The sequence below is a fragment of the Cheilinus undulatus genome, linkage group 6, assembly GCF_018320785.1.
Source record: "Cheilinus undulatus linkage group 6, ASM1832078v1, whole genome shotgun sequence".
NCBI lineage: Eukaryota > Metazoa > Chordata > Actinopteri > Labriformes > Labridae > Cheilinus > Cheilinus undulatus.
The window spans coordinates 1,494,106-1,510,832 of NC_054870.1; the positions used below are offsets into that span (position 1 = coordinate 1,494,106).

At 40.3% G+C, this 16,727-nt stretch overlaps 1 protein-coding gene across 4 annotated transcripts in view; it reads left to right on the top strand.

Moving 5' to 3' along the window:
- The first annotated feature begins 2,097 nt into the window (after positions 1-2,097).
- The window catches only part of mypn (myopalladin), a 64,462-nt gene continuing 49,832 nt past the window's right edge, over positions 2,098-16,727 (top strand). For 3 of the 4 annotated variants that reach the window (XM_041789020.1, XM_041789022.1, XM_041789021.1), the window contains exons 1-3: positions 2,098-2,244; positions 9,301-10,383; positions 14,621-14,796. In XM_041789020.1, the coding sequence (XP_041644954.1) occupies positions 9,302-10,383; positions 14,621-14,796 (1,258 nt within the window). In that variant the 5' untranslated portion in view covers positions 2,098-2,244; position 9,301. Of the gene's footprint in view, positions 2,245-9,300; positions 10,384-13,013; positions 13,031-14,620; positions 14,797-16,727 lie in introns of those variants that run through there. The other variant, XM_041789023.1, reaches the window with a different exon arrangement.

The following is a 16,727-nucleotide window of genomic DNA, read 5'->3' on the forward strand; positions in this document are numbered from 1 at the left end:
ACTCTAACAGTGTTTAATGAATTTCTACTAATGTTACAAATATTTTCCTATTACTCTGAGTATCAGTAAATATACAAGGGGTGTCCAAACTATGGCCCGTGGGCCAAATGTGGCCCTTGGTCCTTTTGAATTGGCCTGCAAGAAATCCATTAAAAAGGCCCACATAAGAACATTAAACTTTACTATATTTCTTAGTTTGACTAGGAACGCACAATATTGGGGTTTATACAATATGAGGATATTTACAAATTTAGCTGACATCAATACCAATATATAAATGTAGATTAGACCTAACACCTCAGTCCTTGAAACACATTTTAAGGATGAACAAAGAAACATACTTCAGTCTCTAGAACACACCAAAGTTTAAGTAATACGGATGAACACAGAAAAAGACTTCTGCTGTCTTTCAGTCCTGCCAAAAATAGAAAAAAAAGATGAACACAATACGTCTGTGATTGACTGTTTGCTTTGGTAGACATTAATGAGGGCTGTAATTTAGGCTGTTCTGGTTTTGTTTTCAAGTACATTCACTTACTAAGCATATGTTTTGGTTACATGTTGGTTTTAGAGATGTAACAAACATTTTATATATTGTGCTACAGGTTTTGTGTTCTGTGCTACAAGATTGTCAACCTCTGTAGCACCAGCACTATAGGCAAAAAAAGGTGAACGTACAGCCCTGCAATGAACTGAAAAACATTGCGTCAGAGATGGAAGCAAAAACTAACGAACTAAGGCACATGCCTTAACAGGGAACTAGTGGTCACCCTCCAGTGTAATAGAAGTTCTCTCTCAGCTCCATAAGCTCCGATATGTTTAAGATGAGATATTTGTAGTGACAGTTTTCATCCAAAAAAAAAAATCTTTATTTTATTTATTTATTTATTTTTACATAAAACGAACCTGTGTAATTTTTCTTTACTTTAGGGTCATGGCAGTAAAAATTTTACAGTATAGCATTAAAATGACATTAAAAAGCATTCAATTTGGCTGGCTGATTTCTGCAGAAACCTTGGTTTAGTTATTTGGCTGCTAACGTTTTTTAAGTGGTTAGAGAGTGCATATGCTCTAGAGCAGGGGTGCTCAACCTTTTCGGCCCGTGACCCCAAAATAAAGGTGCCAGAGACCGGGGACCCCCACCGTACCTGAAGGTGGTTGAACACAGCCATGAACATTCTAGAATAGTCATGTGGAGACCAGGCTGCACATAAGGGGGGATAAATGGGAGAGCTTTGTGGCACCAAGCCAAACTGGGGGTCTATGGAGGTCAATGAAATCATGGTCTATTGTAAAGTTAAGCTGTAATATCCATATTTTATTTTTAACCTGAAAAAATAACCACTCATCAAAGACACATATCTTTTTTAAAAATAATTTTTGTAGAATTTAACCTTCTTAAAATGTAAATCTATTTTGTTGAAAAAAAAAAAAAAAGATTAAAATGGGTTAAAAATGAAAAAAAAAAAAAAACAAACAAACAAGGGGGTAATATTGGCCGAAAATGGTGGAAAAGGTGGGGAAATTTTAAAAGTAGCAAAAATGGGTTAGAAGTGGCAAAAATTATGTAAGAATGGCGAAAAATAGCCGAAAGAAGGCAAAATGGGTTGCAGTGGCAAAAATGGGCATAAATAGTGTGAAAAGGGAATTAAAAAGTGCAAAAATGGGTTAAAACTGGCAAAATTGGTGTAAAGTGGCAACTGTGTAATTTTAAAAAATCTCTTTTTAAAAGGCATCTGGAGACCCCCTCTTAGTCTCTTGTGACCCCCAATGGGGTCCTGACCCCAACGTTGAGAACCCCTGCTCCAATGCACCAGACTTGTCTGTCATCGTTTACCACATCTCTGCTGACTGGGTTTTTTTAGTGAAGCCACTGTTCCACACAGACCACCGTCTAATCCAACACGTGGACAGTTTGAGCCTGAATGAGTAAAAGTTGTGAGGGGCCCTCTAATTGGACGTCGAATCAGTGAAGGAGGAATCCCTCTCCAACATTTAGACCCGGGCCAATGAGCAGGGACGCCGCCCAGACTCGTGGGCCTGGCCTTCCCAAAATAACCTGAACCCCTGTGTTAACCAGTGTTGTCTCTGGTTCTAGTGACAGGTCGCTTCAGCGGCGCGGATCCACATTTCCCTTAACTTCAAGGTTAATTCGACAAAAGTGCGCGGGGCTTCCTCCTGTGACCAAAACTTCCCTAGGTGGCAGCAACCACGAGAGCCAAGAATCTTCATCTTCAAGCACAGGTGCTTCCAGATTAAGGATATAGCAGCAGTTTTACAGGAGCTACTGTGTTCATGTTCGATGTTCATCCTGACTGAATAGTTATTCAGAGAATGTTCGTTAGCCTCCACAGCTGAGCAGCAGAAATCTACCTTCAGTGTTGTCAGGCCTGCTTCTGTGTGACTGAATGATTCTAACACGTCCACACATCTCTGCATGCTGTTTCTCTGTTTCTCCCCCAGGTTTGATTAGAATGTTGCTTGTAATGAAATGTTTATAATGACCAGGGCACCGGAGTAACGGGCTGCTTTTTGTTGATTTTATTCCGGTAAAATGAGCCGTCGCTATTCTTAGCTATGACTTGGTGGGCTCGTAGTCTCTTTGAAAGGATTAATGTACACAACAGCTGCAGCCTCAGGTCTGTTGGAAGGGCATTACTGCGCTTCTAAATTGCACTGATTTGAGTGTCAGTAGCATATGTGCGCCCTATCTCATGTCTGGATACAATAACTTACTCTTATCTTGTGTTTGCAGGAACTAAAGTAAAACATAAATGTGTTTTAGTGTTTACATCCAGTCAGCACTAGTCTCAGGCACTCTTTCAATATTAGAGAAAAGACGAAAATAAACAGAGTTTCTGTTTCAAATGTAGTAGATGTGTTATTTTTATCGAGTAGTTTAATTAAACATGTAGAGTTCTAGTTATATTTTTGATGATTTATTTATTTATAGTATAGAAATAAAACAGTACTGGCAGTAATATTCTAAACCATTTTGAGGAGTAACTTAGTGCATGGGACAAACACAAAACACACATTGATAAATAAACATTTCATGAAAAAACGCCTAATATGACATTTAATCTAAATTATCTGTAGATTAGAAATGATATGGGATTACCACAGGGTCACGCCTGTTAGAGGTTTCAGTGTAATCAATAAATACTGGCAGCGCCTTCACACCATGTTTGTGGTTAAGAACATGCTGTTTTGACATTCAACAATATTTTCTCATGGAGAATGGGAAATCCAGTTTTCAGGTCAATGCAACACAATTTCTGGAAAAATCTAAGACCATGTAAATTACTGATTTATTTATTTATTTCACATGTAGTCAGAATCAGACTTGTCTTGCTTTAGAAAAGACAGATCTGTGAATCCAGTGGGATTAGTGTTTGTAATTTTAGGCGCTATAGATCAGGGCTATTCCATTAGTTTGGAATGGGGGCCACTTCCTGAAGAAGCATCCATGAAGGGCCTGAGAGAGAGTGTACAACGCTGTGAATTCACCCCCTTCCTAAACATAATAACTGGTTGTGCCACACTTGGTGGCAATAACTGCAAGCAAGCATTTGTAATAACTGGCAATAAGTCTCACACATCACTATGGAGGAATTTTTGGCCCACTCTTCTTTGCAATTTTTTTTTTTTTTTAAATCCAGCCATATTTGAGGGTTTTCCAGCAGGCTTTGGCTATCAGTTGTGTGCACTTGCACTGCAAAATAATGACAAAAATACAAAGGAGTTCTGGATTTAACAGTTCAAAAAACTCAGAAAGTTTTGTGGCTCATTTTTATCAAAAAAACTCGCTAAATTCCTGAGATAGTCTGTACCCATCTGTTCTGTTCCTTACTTCCCGGCCGGTACAACCAGTGAGCCCTTCTTAAAGGAGCAATGCTCAGAACTAGTACAGAGAAGGAGGCAGTGGAGGTTCAGGAAACATCTGAGATAAGACCTCAGTTAAAAAATTATATAATATAGGAATGGTCACTTTGTAAATTCATAGAATTTATATATTTAGGAGCAGAAATTCTACATACTGGCCACCAAAAATGACCTTGGGGGCCTAATCTGGCCCCAGGGCCTCCAATGGCTGTAGATTATATTACAGTTTTTCTCAGTCGCTTTGATACATTTCCCGAATCATCCTTGACATTTGCAAAACAGTAAGTGCATTTCTCGAAACAATTCGTACAAATAGCAAAACACTATGGATTACCTGCAAAAGCCAGTCTCTTGCTCAAAATCCTTAGTTCATCTCTCAAAAGTAAATACCTGTGTCAATGAACATGTCAGTGCCATCAGAATAACAAGTCCTGGTGTCATTGTGTACGGATAAGACAGTCAAATTGCTTAGTCATGTTGTCAGCATACCACTGTACTCTGGAAGGATGTTCTGATGTAAACTATGGCTAAAGTTTTGATGACAGTTATTGTGAATTGTAAGTTACACCTTCGTGTATGTGGGAGATTAATTGCAAGAGACTGGACTAGATTCACATTTACAATTTTACTGTTTGTACTGTAATTTGTTGACAGACCATGTCATTGTGATACAGAAAGGAAAAGACAGCACTGCATAGCACAAAGAAAAACAAAAAAACAAAAGTAGAAATGTGAACATAGGACAGTCTTCTGGGAAAACTGTACATGCAGTGCTGTAGGAATTACAGTGCAGTCTTGCTACGCCCCCTGACGTTCCTGTCTGTTGGGCCACAAATTCTCATCCACATCACAGCAAATATCTTCACTTGCGATGCAGCTTGGAAAGAATCTTTTAGAGTGTCTTATCCAACCTCTGCAGGTATCTGCTGTGATGTCATCACACACTGCATCCATGGCAGCCAGAAGGGTCATCTGTGTATGTGGCTGACAGTCATATACTTTCCATCTCCATGCTGAGAAAATTCCTCAATCATCAAATTCTCCTCAATCAAATTCCTTGATCATTGGCTGATCTAATGCTTCACACATTTTCCTTTGTTAGAGAAAGTCAAGATTCACCTGGGAGCAATTTACCAATTCAGGACAGATTTAGGGGAAAAAGTCTAATGGAAATGTATAGAAACATGCTTGACATATTATGACAACTAGGCATGCACCGAAATGAAAATTCTTGGCCGGAACCGAAAACCGAAAATGAGGAAACCAAGGCTGAAAACCGAAACACTGAAAGAAATTATTATGTCAATTATTAGTACCATTGCATTTATGGCTATGGCTGTGTACTAACCTCACTAAAATCAACTGCAATTGCAAAAATTATTATTAATGCTTCAAAGAATAAATCAATTACAAAATTATGTAAATATTTATTAAGCACTTCATTCCAACGATACACAATATAAAATAAAATAAAATACAAAATAAAATGTTTAACTTGACCGCAATCATGTTTACATTAAATCCGTGGTTCTCAACCTTTTTTCAGTCATGTACTCTCTAAACAGTACAAAGCTTTTTGGCCAAAAAGAAAGACATTAAAGAGTGCTGGGACAGCCATCTGATTTATCAAACTTTGTAAATAATAAACACTTTCAAATTAAAAATATTAGATTTTTTTTCATACATTTTAAATAATAAAAATGCATGACTAAAGTCATGGCACATCTTCTCATCTCTAAATGTGGGAATTCAAATTGATGTAGCTATTGAAAACAGTGACTGGAAAGGCTTTAAACCCAGAAGTTGCAAAACTCTGCTCGGCTGCAGTGGTCTGTCTGGAACAATTTGGAAATAAAAACAGAGTTACAAAGAACCAAAAACCTGTAAATAATAAACAAGTTATAAAAAAGACTTCTCTTTTCTCAAACTGAAATCATGAGCTTAGTTATAGATCAGCATTTCTTCACAAAAATAAATCATAAACCTTTTTATGAATGGAGAGGTTGTGAATACAGTGATTGACAGGCATGTGACAGTGTGGATCAAACCATTCTGCCATGGGGGAGACTCAGGGGGTTTTAGGGTGATTAAATTTAAGAGCCTACAAAATATGAACTCCAGTTTATAAACTTAAGGTCCTTACACTCCATACGCAATTTTTTCATGCAAATTATTTACACAAAATATTTACATTTAGAACCTGTAGCGAGTCAAAGCAAGCTTCCACACCTACAACATCATTTCGCAGCGCAACATTGCTGCGGATATTTAAGTAGCACATTTGCACTCATGTGGACATGTGGGGCTGCCTGTTGCCTGTCTCCCTCTCTACCAGGCTAAAAAAAAGAGGCAAAAACACAAGCAGTGATACAGACAGATATGAGGAAATATCAAACATCAGGTGGTGTTGGAGAGGAGGACGTTTTTGTTCCTCTGTCTGCCTTAAAAAATCGGCACCACCACCACCATGTGCTCTTGTTGGAGCGAAACTCACACCGCTGGAGCTGTTTCTAAACTAACGGGACTTTAGTGAAATATTCACCAACACAGTCTCCTCTGACCTCAGACAAACGACTTCTAAATGCTGCGGATAAACCAGCTAAATGACTCCTCTGACCAGTCTGGAACACAAACAGGTGAGCCAGTCTGTGCGCTGTGGAGAGAGTTAACTCCTCTCACCGCGAGCCTCAGCTGTGCAATATTATAACTCTTATTGATCATATTTGACATAGAATGAATGAAAAGTCAGTCCCTCCTCTTACAAACTTGGCTGGCACAGTGAATGAAACCGTGAAACAAAACGGCACTGACAGCCTGGCTGTGCGTAAAAGTGCTGCGTTACTCACGGAGTGAAGGACAGAGAGGGACACACCTCCTTTTATCTTCCGGTTCAATAAATATCACTGTTTATCAGAGGACAGAGAAAACACACCGCAGACATTCACAGCACGAAAGTGATTTTAGAATGTACGTAATATACTCTCAACATCGTGTCGCTCCTGACGTGCAAAGAAAGGTGCTATTTTTCTTAAGTAGCCGGCATGTATTTTAGAATCTCGCGTACACCCTGGAGTGCCTTCACGTACGCGTACCCCTATTTGAGAACCACTGATCCAAGCGCGTGCTGGCCGCGGTTTTTGCTTGCATCATGTGTTTCGGCCTTGTTGTTTTGGTGGTAAAAGTCTTTTGGCCGAAAACCGAAAATGCACTTTTGGGCCATTTTCGGCCGAAAATTTTCGGTGCGTCCCTAATGACAACATGTTCAGCCATTTTGCATGTAAAGACTTATGCGAGGAAATAAAGCCTAAATGTTTTGGGGACTATTCAGCAGAGACCCATTGTAATATATTTTGATCAACGTCACATAAGCAACTGATAATGTAGGAAACAGCAGAGGATTGTACGGAATCTTTTGCATGGATGTACCAAAGCATTTGCATCTTGTTCAAAGAAATGAGAAACTGCCTTTTTGATGTGCACAAGTGACACAATGATGTGAAGATTGAACAAGTAGTTTTGGGAGTTTCAATTCTGATCTGAGAAATATACCAAAGCGACTGAGAAAAACTGTAAGAAGTTATGATTTTTAGTACATGAAGAATGGTTCCTTCAGAAACACCACATCTAAATCAGAATCAGCTTTATTGGCCAAGTATGCTTATGCAACAAGGAATTTGACTCTGGTTAGCTTTCCTCTCCACATGCAGGAATTAAACATTAAATACAGAAAATAAATAGAAATGAAACAGTATTTTAAAAAACAAGATTGAAATATATACAAGCCCTTGTTTGTGTTCTTTTGTAGTATATGTAAGTCTATGTGCATTGATGGTATGGTTGCAAGATGTGGAAACAGTGCAAGAATGCTGATTGGACATGATCAGAAGTATAAAATATGCAAGGATGTGGGCAGATTTCCATGATGTAGAAAAGCTCATTTAGAGCCTTAATCTTACAGTATTAGAGATATATACAATAGGTTAATTACCTGCAGCACTTGAGTATGGGAAATAATAGATAAATAAGTGCAAATATGCATATGAGGGGAGGCATTTTACTGCAGTGATTTAAGTTACAGTAAGAAGCAGTGAGTGTAACTGTATATATGAGGTGAGGCGTTTTACTGGAGTGATTTAAGTTACAGTAATAAACTAGTGAGTGTAACTGTGCATATGGAGGGGCGTTTCACTGCAGTGATCTAAGTTACAGTAAAAAGCAATGAGTGTAACTGTACATATGAGGTGAGGCGTTTTACTGCAGTGATTTAAGTTACAGTAATAAGCTAGTGAGTGTAACTGTGCATGGGGGTGGGGGCGTTTCACTGCAGTGATCTAAGTAACAAAAGCAATGAGTGTAACTGTAAATATGAGGTGAGACGTTTTACTGCAGTGATTTGAGTTAAAGTAATAAGCAGTGAGTGTAATTGTGCATATGAGGGGGGCGTTTTACTGCAGTGATTTAAGTTACAGTAAAAAGCAGTGAGTGTAACTGTAAATATGAGGTGAGGCGTTTCACTGCAGTGATTTGAGTTACAGTAATAAGCAGTGAGTGTAACTGTGCATATGAGGGGGGCGTTTTACTGCAGTGATTTAAGTTACAGTAAAAAGCAGTGAGTGTAACTGTGCATATGGGGGGGGCGTTTTACTGCAGTGATTTAAGTTACAGTAATAAGCAATGAGTGTAACTGTGCATATGGGGGGGGTTTACTACAGTGATTTAAGTTACAGTAATAAGCTAGTGAGTGTAACTGTGCATATGGGGGGGGGCGTTTTACTGCAGTGATTTAAGTTAACAGTAATAAGCAATGAGTATAACTGCATATGTGGTGAGACGTTTCACTGCAGTGATTTAAGTTATGGTAATAAGCTAATGAGTGTAACTGCATATGCGGTGAGGCGTTTTACCAAAGGGAGCACAGTGTTCCTCACTGTTTTGTTTTACATTAAGCGGGCTAAGGTACTTGTTAAATAAAAGCTCTTCTGGCACTTTGGGACTCAGAGAGACCAAAACATCAGAGTGCTTTAGAGTTACTCATTCAGGTAACTCTAAAGCACAGGTCTGAAATTCAATTACTGTATCAGGGTCTTTTTGAGGGGTAAAGTTGATGAAGAAATTTGTAATTGACAAGTGTGGATCCGGAATTTACAAAAGTACATATATATACCCTTTTTAGGTGATAAACCCTTTTTTAGGTGATAAACCCTTTTTAGGTGATAAACCCTTTTTAGGTGATAAACCCTTTTATAGGTCAGTCTGTAAGTGTGCTTTTTGTTAACTTTGTTTTGTCAGTGGGCATTGTGTTGTAATGCAGTTTTAGTTGGCAGGTGTACAGAACTGATATTGAAGAAATAATTCTTCCATCAAATAGTTGATCTGAGGTTTTATTTTTACTGAGACTTTTTTTTTTCCATACAGCATGCAAGAGCCCCCATCACTGTCTCAACTCTTACGAGAGCGTTATCTTGTGGAGGCTCGATCCCAGCAGCACAATGAGATGAACTGCTCAGATTCTTCCTCCTCGCGCCTTCAGATGTATGGGTCACTAAAAAGCAAGATGGAGGATTCTCTGGGTCACAGTGATCCCCAATTCCCTGACCTCTCAGCCTTCCTCAGTCAAGAGGAGCTGGATAAGAGCGTAAACCTGGCCTGCCAAGCCATTGGACACGGGCCCCAAGAGGAGAGAACAGACCGCAAAGCCTCCATCACACCGTTAAGTCCCTCCAACATCTCCCCAGCCTTGGATTCTTCCTATGAACCCCCATATGTTCCATTGACCAGCCACTGTCCTACTTCCTTGGCTGGTCCTGCCACTGTGCCCTCCACCCAGCTAGTCCCTGAATATGAAGATCTGCCACTAACATGCGAAAATTTTGCATCTGATGGGAAGGTGCTCAAAGTGTCCACAAGGCCGGATAACATAATCAGTAACAGCAGAGACTCCAGGGAAGGATTAAATGACTTTAACAGGCCAGTACGGAATGCCCCATATGGTCTTGAGACACAGTCTAAGAAGGAGTTCCTCAACAAGGCGGCAGACTTCATAGAGGAGCTCTCCTCTCTCTTTAAGGCCAACAGCTCCAAACGGGTACGACCAAGGGCATGCAAAACCTACAGAAGTAAAAACCAGAGCAAGGGCAAAGACGATGAGACAGTTTTTCCTCTTGGTCACGATAACAGAGAGCGCTCCGTCACGCCTGTAGAGGAGAAAAAAGACCGACCTAGCCGTTTTGTAAGCCACCAACCAAAGGTCCAGTTGGACTCTAGAGTTGGCCATAGGGAGTTTAAAGACTGCAGGATGGAAACGTACAACTGTGACACCTTTCCCCAGGAGGTAGAGATGGAGGCTGACAGCTTAGCCTTGGCAGAAACTCCTCATCCTGCAGATCCTGTCTGTGAGCCTCCGTTTTTCATCCAAAAACTGAAAAGCAGGGAAGTTCCAGAGGGCAGCAAGGTCCAATTAGACTGTATTGTTAAAGGATTACCTGTACCTGAAGTCCGGTAAGGCTTACAAGTTCTCATATATATTTGTCCCCTTATCTTTGAGGCAATCTTTTCTGATGTATATTTGAAAATGTAGTTCCTATCCAATAGAACTCACTTTTATGTCTGTTTTTTTTCCTCCTGCTCTTCTAATGTTTATGTGACTACGGCCTAAGTTGTCAAAGCGTTGTAAGGTTCAGATGTCTCATCAGCTTGCGGTGGTGTACTGTGTGTGCTGGAGTCTTTATTTAGCATAGTGTGTCAGTGACTGGGTCAGCCAGGCAGGGCTTCATGGGAATCTCCTCCCTGGTCCAGAGGGTAAACAAGCCTGACAGGTGCAGCGAGCTGGGTTCAGCCAATTCCTCTGCTACTCATGCTTCCCTTTAGATCCGTACCCATGAGAAATGACGTACTGGCAATAAATGTCGGCCTATTTTAGCTGATTTTGTGGCTAAAACTGTTGAGAAATCTTCAGTGTGCTTTGTCCTAGACCCTGAGTAAGGTAATTAATCAATTTCAGACACAGCTACAGAATTTTCTTTCTGTAGTCTGGGTTCAATATGTTTTTATTTAGTAGTAAAATTTCTTGAATTGCATTGGAAAAGGACCCTATCCTAGTGATCTGAGAGCCTGATGAGAGTAATGGATGCCTGATTCATGACTGTTTAAAAATGTATTTCTAGAGGACATTCCTGTTGATTAATTTTCTGGATATTTTATAAGGATATTAAGGCCTCATTTACATAAATCATGTTATTCATAGGCTGCTGTACGGATATAGCATTTAAATTTCACTTTTAGAGTTTTTCAGACGTAGAGTTTGAGATGTAAATACTATAAAATGGTGAAGCAGAGCAAATGCAAGGTACGCAATGTTTGCTAAGTGTTTCTTTGTCATTTATTATTCATTATTGTCCAGTCTTTGGAATTCAACACCATAAAATTATCATGTAATTTCTGATTTTTAGCTTTAGGGTGCTGCTAGCTTTACTGTTCCACCTCACATTAATTAGGATGTAAGAAATCAATAACTGTGAGAAATTAAGCTGATTATAAATGTTTGATTTGTGCTGCTCATCCTGACAACATCAGCAGTAAGCCTTTAATCTGGCATACTATACAATGGAAAAATGAGGATTAAAGGCTTGAATTTGACCAGCCTCTCTATAGATCTACTTTGCTTCATAGGGTTTCGATAAGGAATTCTGGTACCAGAAACTGTATGAGTTGGTGCTGGTTTATTGGCTGCATAGCGAGTGGAAATGCTAAGTTTAACACGCAGTGATGCACTATATTGCCAAAAGTATTTGCTCACCTGCCTTGACTCACATATGAACTTAAGTGACATCCCATTCTTAATCCATAGGGTTTAATATGATGTCAGTCCACCTTTTCCAGCTATAACAGATTCAACATCTCCTGGGAAGGCTTTCCACAAGGTTTAGGAGTGTGTTTATGGGAATTTTTCACCATTCTTCCTGAAGCGCAATTGTGAGGTCACACACTGATGTTGGACAAGAAAGCCTGGCTCTCAGTCTCCGCTCTAATTCCTCCCAAAGATGTTCTATCGGGTTGAGGTCAGGACTCTGTGCAGGCCAGTCAAGTTGATCCACACCAAACTCTCTCATCCATGTCTTTATGGACCTTGCTTTGTGCACTGGTGCACAGTCATGTTGGAACAGGAAGGGGCCATCCCCAAACTGTTCCCACAAAGTTGGGAGCATGGAATTGTCCAAAATCTCTCGGTATGCTGAAGCATTCAGAGTTCCTTTGACTGGAACTAAGGGGCCAAGCCCAGCTCCTGAAAAGCAAGCCCACACCATAATCCCCCCTCCACCAAACTTTACACTTGGCACAATGCAGTCAGACAAGTACCGTTCTCCTGGCAACCCCCAAACCCAGACTGGTCCATCAGATTGCCAGATGGAGAAGCACTATTTGTCACTCCAGAGAACATGTCTCCACTGCTCTAGAGTCCAGTGGTGGCATGCTTTAAACCACTGCATCCGACGCTTTGCATTGCACTTGGTGATTTATGACTTGTATGCAGCTGCTCGGCCATGGAAACCCATTCCATGAAGCTCTCTACCACTGTTCTTGAGCTAATCTGAGGGCCACATGAAGTTTGGAGGTCTGTAGTAGAGTCCGACCAACTGGTCGGTGGGCCGATTAATCGGCCAATTATAGCGTATCACAGATTGATCGTCATCAGCCAATATGTAGCCAGTATATTAACCTTTTTGCTCCTGTCGCTCTGCTGAACTCAGCCCGAATACCTGGCCCCTTCACACACAGAGCTCAGCAGCAGCTCTTCCCCACTCAGTTTTGCCAACTGAACGACTTTGTTGCTATATTTAGCGAATTTTCAGACCCCTCTAGTGACTCTTTTTCAAAAAAGCGACAAGGGACAAATCTAGCGACTTTTTCTGGTGTTACTGGAGAGTTTTGGAGACTCTGACATGAAAGCATGTATCGTTGTTGCTCTTCTCAGTGAGCAGCGGGTGCTGCTGTGGGCCCCTCCCCATCCCTAAGCACTCACAGGCAGCCCAGTCCTCATGCAGCAGAGCAGTTCCTCTCAGCTGCAGTCGGACTCACTCGGCTGCAGCAGAGAAGAGGTCTAAGGCCAGAGAAACGGCGAGAGAAACTACATTGTTTTTACTCCATGGTAAGCTGTGACTTTATAAAACAATATAACACTACACTTTAGTGCCCCATGACAATAACGTCCCCGCGGAAAAACGCTGTTAGGGAACGTCAAGGAGAGCATGCTAGTTTTTTCATTTAAGTTTTAGAGAGCGTATTACAGCGTTTTAACATTGTCTAAGTTGCATCTTTGTGAGATAAACAATGATAAATGCAACTGTTAATTCACATGTCCACATTTGTGTTCATGTACTGTATAGATCCTGTCAATGTTCTTATTTATTTAATATTTTGGCCGATATATTGGCTTTTTTTAGCCCCCAATATCGCTATCGGCTTCGGCCTCAAAAAATCCCATATCAGGGGGGCTCTAGTCTGTAGCGATCAACTCTGCAGAAAGTTGGCAACCTCTGCGCCTCAGCATCCGCTGACCCTGCTCCATCATTTTACGTGTCCTACCACTTGGTGGCTGAGTTGCTGTTGTTCCCAATCGCTTCCACTTTGTTATAATACCACTGACAGTTGACTGTGGAATATTTAGTAGCCAGGAAATTTCACCACTGGACTTGTTGCACAGGTGGCATCCTATCACAGTACCACAGTACCACACTGGAATTCACTGAGCTCCTGAGAGCGAGCCATTCTTTCACAAATGTTTGTAGAAACAGTCTGCATGCCTAGGTGCTTGATTTTATACACCTGTGGCCGTGGAAGTGATTGGAACACCTGATTTCAATGATTTGGATGGGTGAGTGGATACCTTGGCAGTCTAGTGTAGTTTGTGACCCACAAAAAAAAGATAGCTCAACAGTCATACTTTTATTTCTGAAAGTCAAGGAGAAATCCTGAAATATAGTCAGGGAATATCATCACATATTTTACCCATTTTGGAATTCCTTATCCTGAAATGTCTTCCCCTATTTGTTCATAAAATAGCTGTAAAAACTGTTTAAATTGAACTTCCAGAGAAAAATCAGTGAAAGCTGCTGAAAGTTGGGGTGTTGGTAAAAAAGGAACCATTGCTGGGTGCATGAAACTTGAAAGGTAGTATTCTAGGTTTACTAACTCTATAACCATGATAACTACTGAGTGTTAGTTGGTAACTGCTGTAGCTGGTTGGAGATAGAGTTGCTGTCTCAGTCTTCCTTTCAGTTATCCTAGTAACAGAGCTGGAGATGAGATTGGACTTTTGCCTCGTGACAAATTCCTACAAAGCATCTGTAAGCTGAACCAGCCATGCTTCCTGTAATGAATGATTCCCCACTGTGTGAGCCACACAAAAACTCACCCCTGTTAACAGTGTAAACTATTCAAGAACTAAACAACTCAGAGCAAATTTGTTTTTTGAACAAGCCTCTAAACAAGTAGATTTCCACTTGAAATCAGCTTGTTTTGGCACTTTTTTGCACTTTTGCATTGGCTTGGTTGGGTTAAATACAGCATATATGTGACACCTGACCTTTAAAAGCAGACAAAATTAGCAGAAAATGGATTTTCTCCAACATACATGTGTTTTTGGCTTTCTTAAAAAAGAAACATTTGTTTCAGAAAATAAAAACATAAACTCAGCATGCTTTTTTATAATAAGTGTTCTTCTCTTGTGTTTTTCCAGGTGGTTTTGTGAGGGCAAGGAGCTGGAGAACAGCCCTGACATACAGATCATTACCAATGGAAATCTCCACTCCATGATCATCGCTGAGGCGTTTGAGGAAGATACTGGACGCTACTCTTGCTTTGCATCTAATTTCTATGGCACTGACTCTACATCAGCTGAGATCTATGTTGAAGGTAACCTGAGATATTTGAACCACTGTAGAATGCACTTGAGCAACATCTCAAACAAAGTAAAGTAGGCTTTGTAAGCCAACCCACCCCCATAAAGTAAAGTAAAGTTTAAGGATTAAAAATGGACTCTTTATGCTAACTCTTCTCAGCCTGTCTGCAGCCATGAGCCGATGAGATTCCAACCTCAGATGTTGGTTGTTGGAATTCCATTAGTCTCTGTATCCCTGCTGGTTTTTCCTCAGTCTTCTTAGTTATTTTGACCTCTGTGGCTCAGTAACTGTCTGAAACAGTCAGTAAAATGTGTTAGGGCTAACTGGCAGCGGATATATTATCACTCTGTGTGCAGTGCTTTGCATTGCTCATTGCTGTGTGTGAAGTCACGATCTTTATTTTAGATTTGAGATTAGGGACAGCCAATGTTTTCACATTAGTAAAATGTACATGTGACCAGTTTGGCAACCAGAATTAAACATGGGAGCTCAGATTATTATGAACTGTGGGTATGACTTCCTTTTCTGATAAGGGCGCTTTTCCTCCCAATCATTGAAACAGATGTTTGCAGCTGTCTTTTAATGTTTAACCGTTAGATCACTGATCCTGAACGTGTAGTTCTTTAGCCACATGTGGTCTCTAGTGATGATTTGTGGCTCTTTAATGTCTTAATTTGAAATATTAACCTTAAAAAGGAAAATTTGACCTCAGGAATTATTCATTGCAAGTTATATTGATCAGTTTATTTCCCACTCTTATACAGTTGGCTTTAATTGTCAGACTTTATTGCCAACCTCTATTCGTATGTGTATTTCCATTGCCCTTATTTGCATTTTTTTGCTACTTTTATTCCATTTTTTACTGCTTTTAGTCCATTTTTGCAACTTCTTTTTTCACTTTTAGCCCTTTTTTCAGCTTTTATCTTGGGATGCACGATATTGGATTTTTGCTGATATCCAATACGCCGATATTTAAAGATTCATTTTAGCCAATACCGATATCAATACCAATATTTAATTAAAGCTGCAAACAGCGATTACGGGCCCTCGCAACCAGTTGCACATTGGGATGTGCTGCGACCACGGGTGTATGGCAACCGTCGAGTGCCAGCAACAGAGCGTGCTGCCACATGGGGTATGTGGGTTTGCAACACTCACAGTTTCACAGAAACAGAAGGTGATCCCCCTCATTAATTTCCAGAGCTTGCCATTACTTTGGCAGTAAAACCAAATGAGCGTGAGGCATGAGCCCTGAAAGTTTGGAAAGCACCTCCAAAAAATGAACAAATCACTGGATTGTCAGCTCACAGCTCCTCTTTCTGCTCTGCTTGGCTCAGTTACTCTCGCTCTCTTTCTCTTTTGCATGCTTGCAGCCTCACTCCCTTTTCCTCTTGTTCACGCTCACTCTACAGGAGAAAAATGACTGAGTGGCTGAAAGTATTAACTGTTCTCAGATTGTTGCAATCATCATTGTGGAAGGTAAAGGAGAAAATACAGAGATACAGATGTGTACAAGTTTGTTTCATTATTATCTTCAATGCTTTGATATCTCCTCTCAGATTTTTTTTTACCGTTTATTTGTGGATAAACAGACAGATACAAAGAGTATTTGACTGCAAATCAAGCACCCTCAGTATTTTATACTTCATGCCTGCGACACAAGCCGAGACTCCTCAGATTCCAACAGTATCCTTCTTGTCACACTATGATCAAAACTCAAGGAGTATACAGCAGACAACCAGACCAAGCAAAAATCCCATTTGATAATCAGAACAATAAATTTCATCCTAAGTTTAAAGTTTTTTTTAATTAAAGGTTGTTCCAGTCAAATAAATCCACCTGTAGCTGATACCCCAATGTCTTCCCATCACTTTGACCCTTCAGAGCCTCACAGCTACAAAAACGTGGTCTTTGCTGCCATCTGGTGTGTCACTGAAGGTTTTG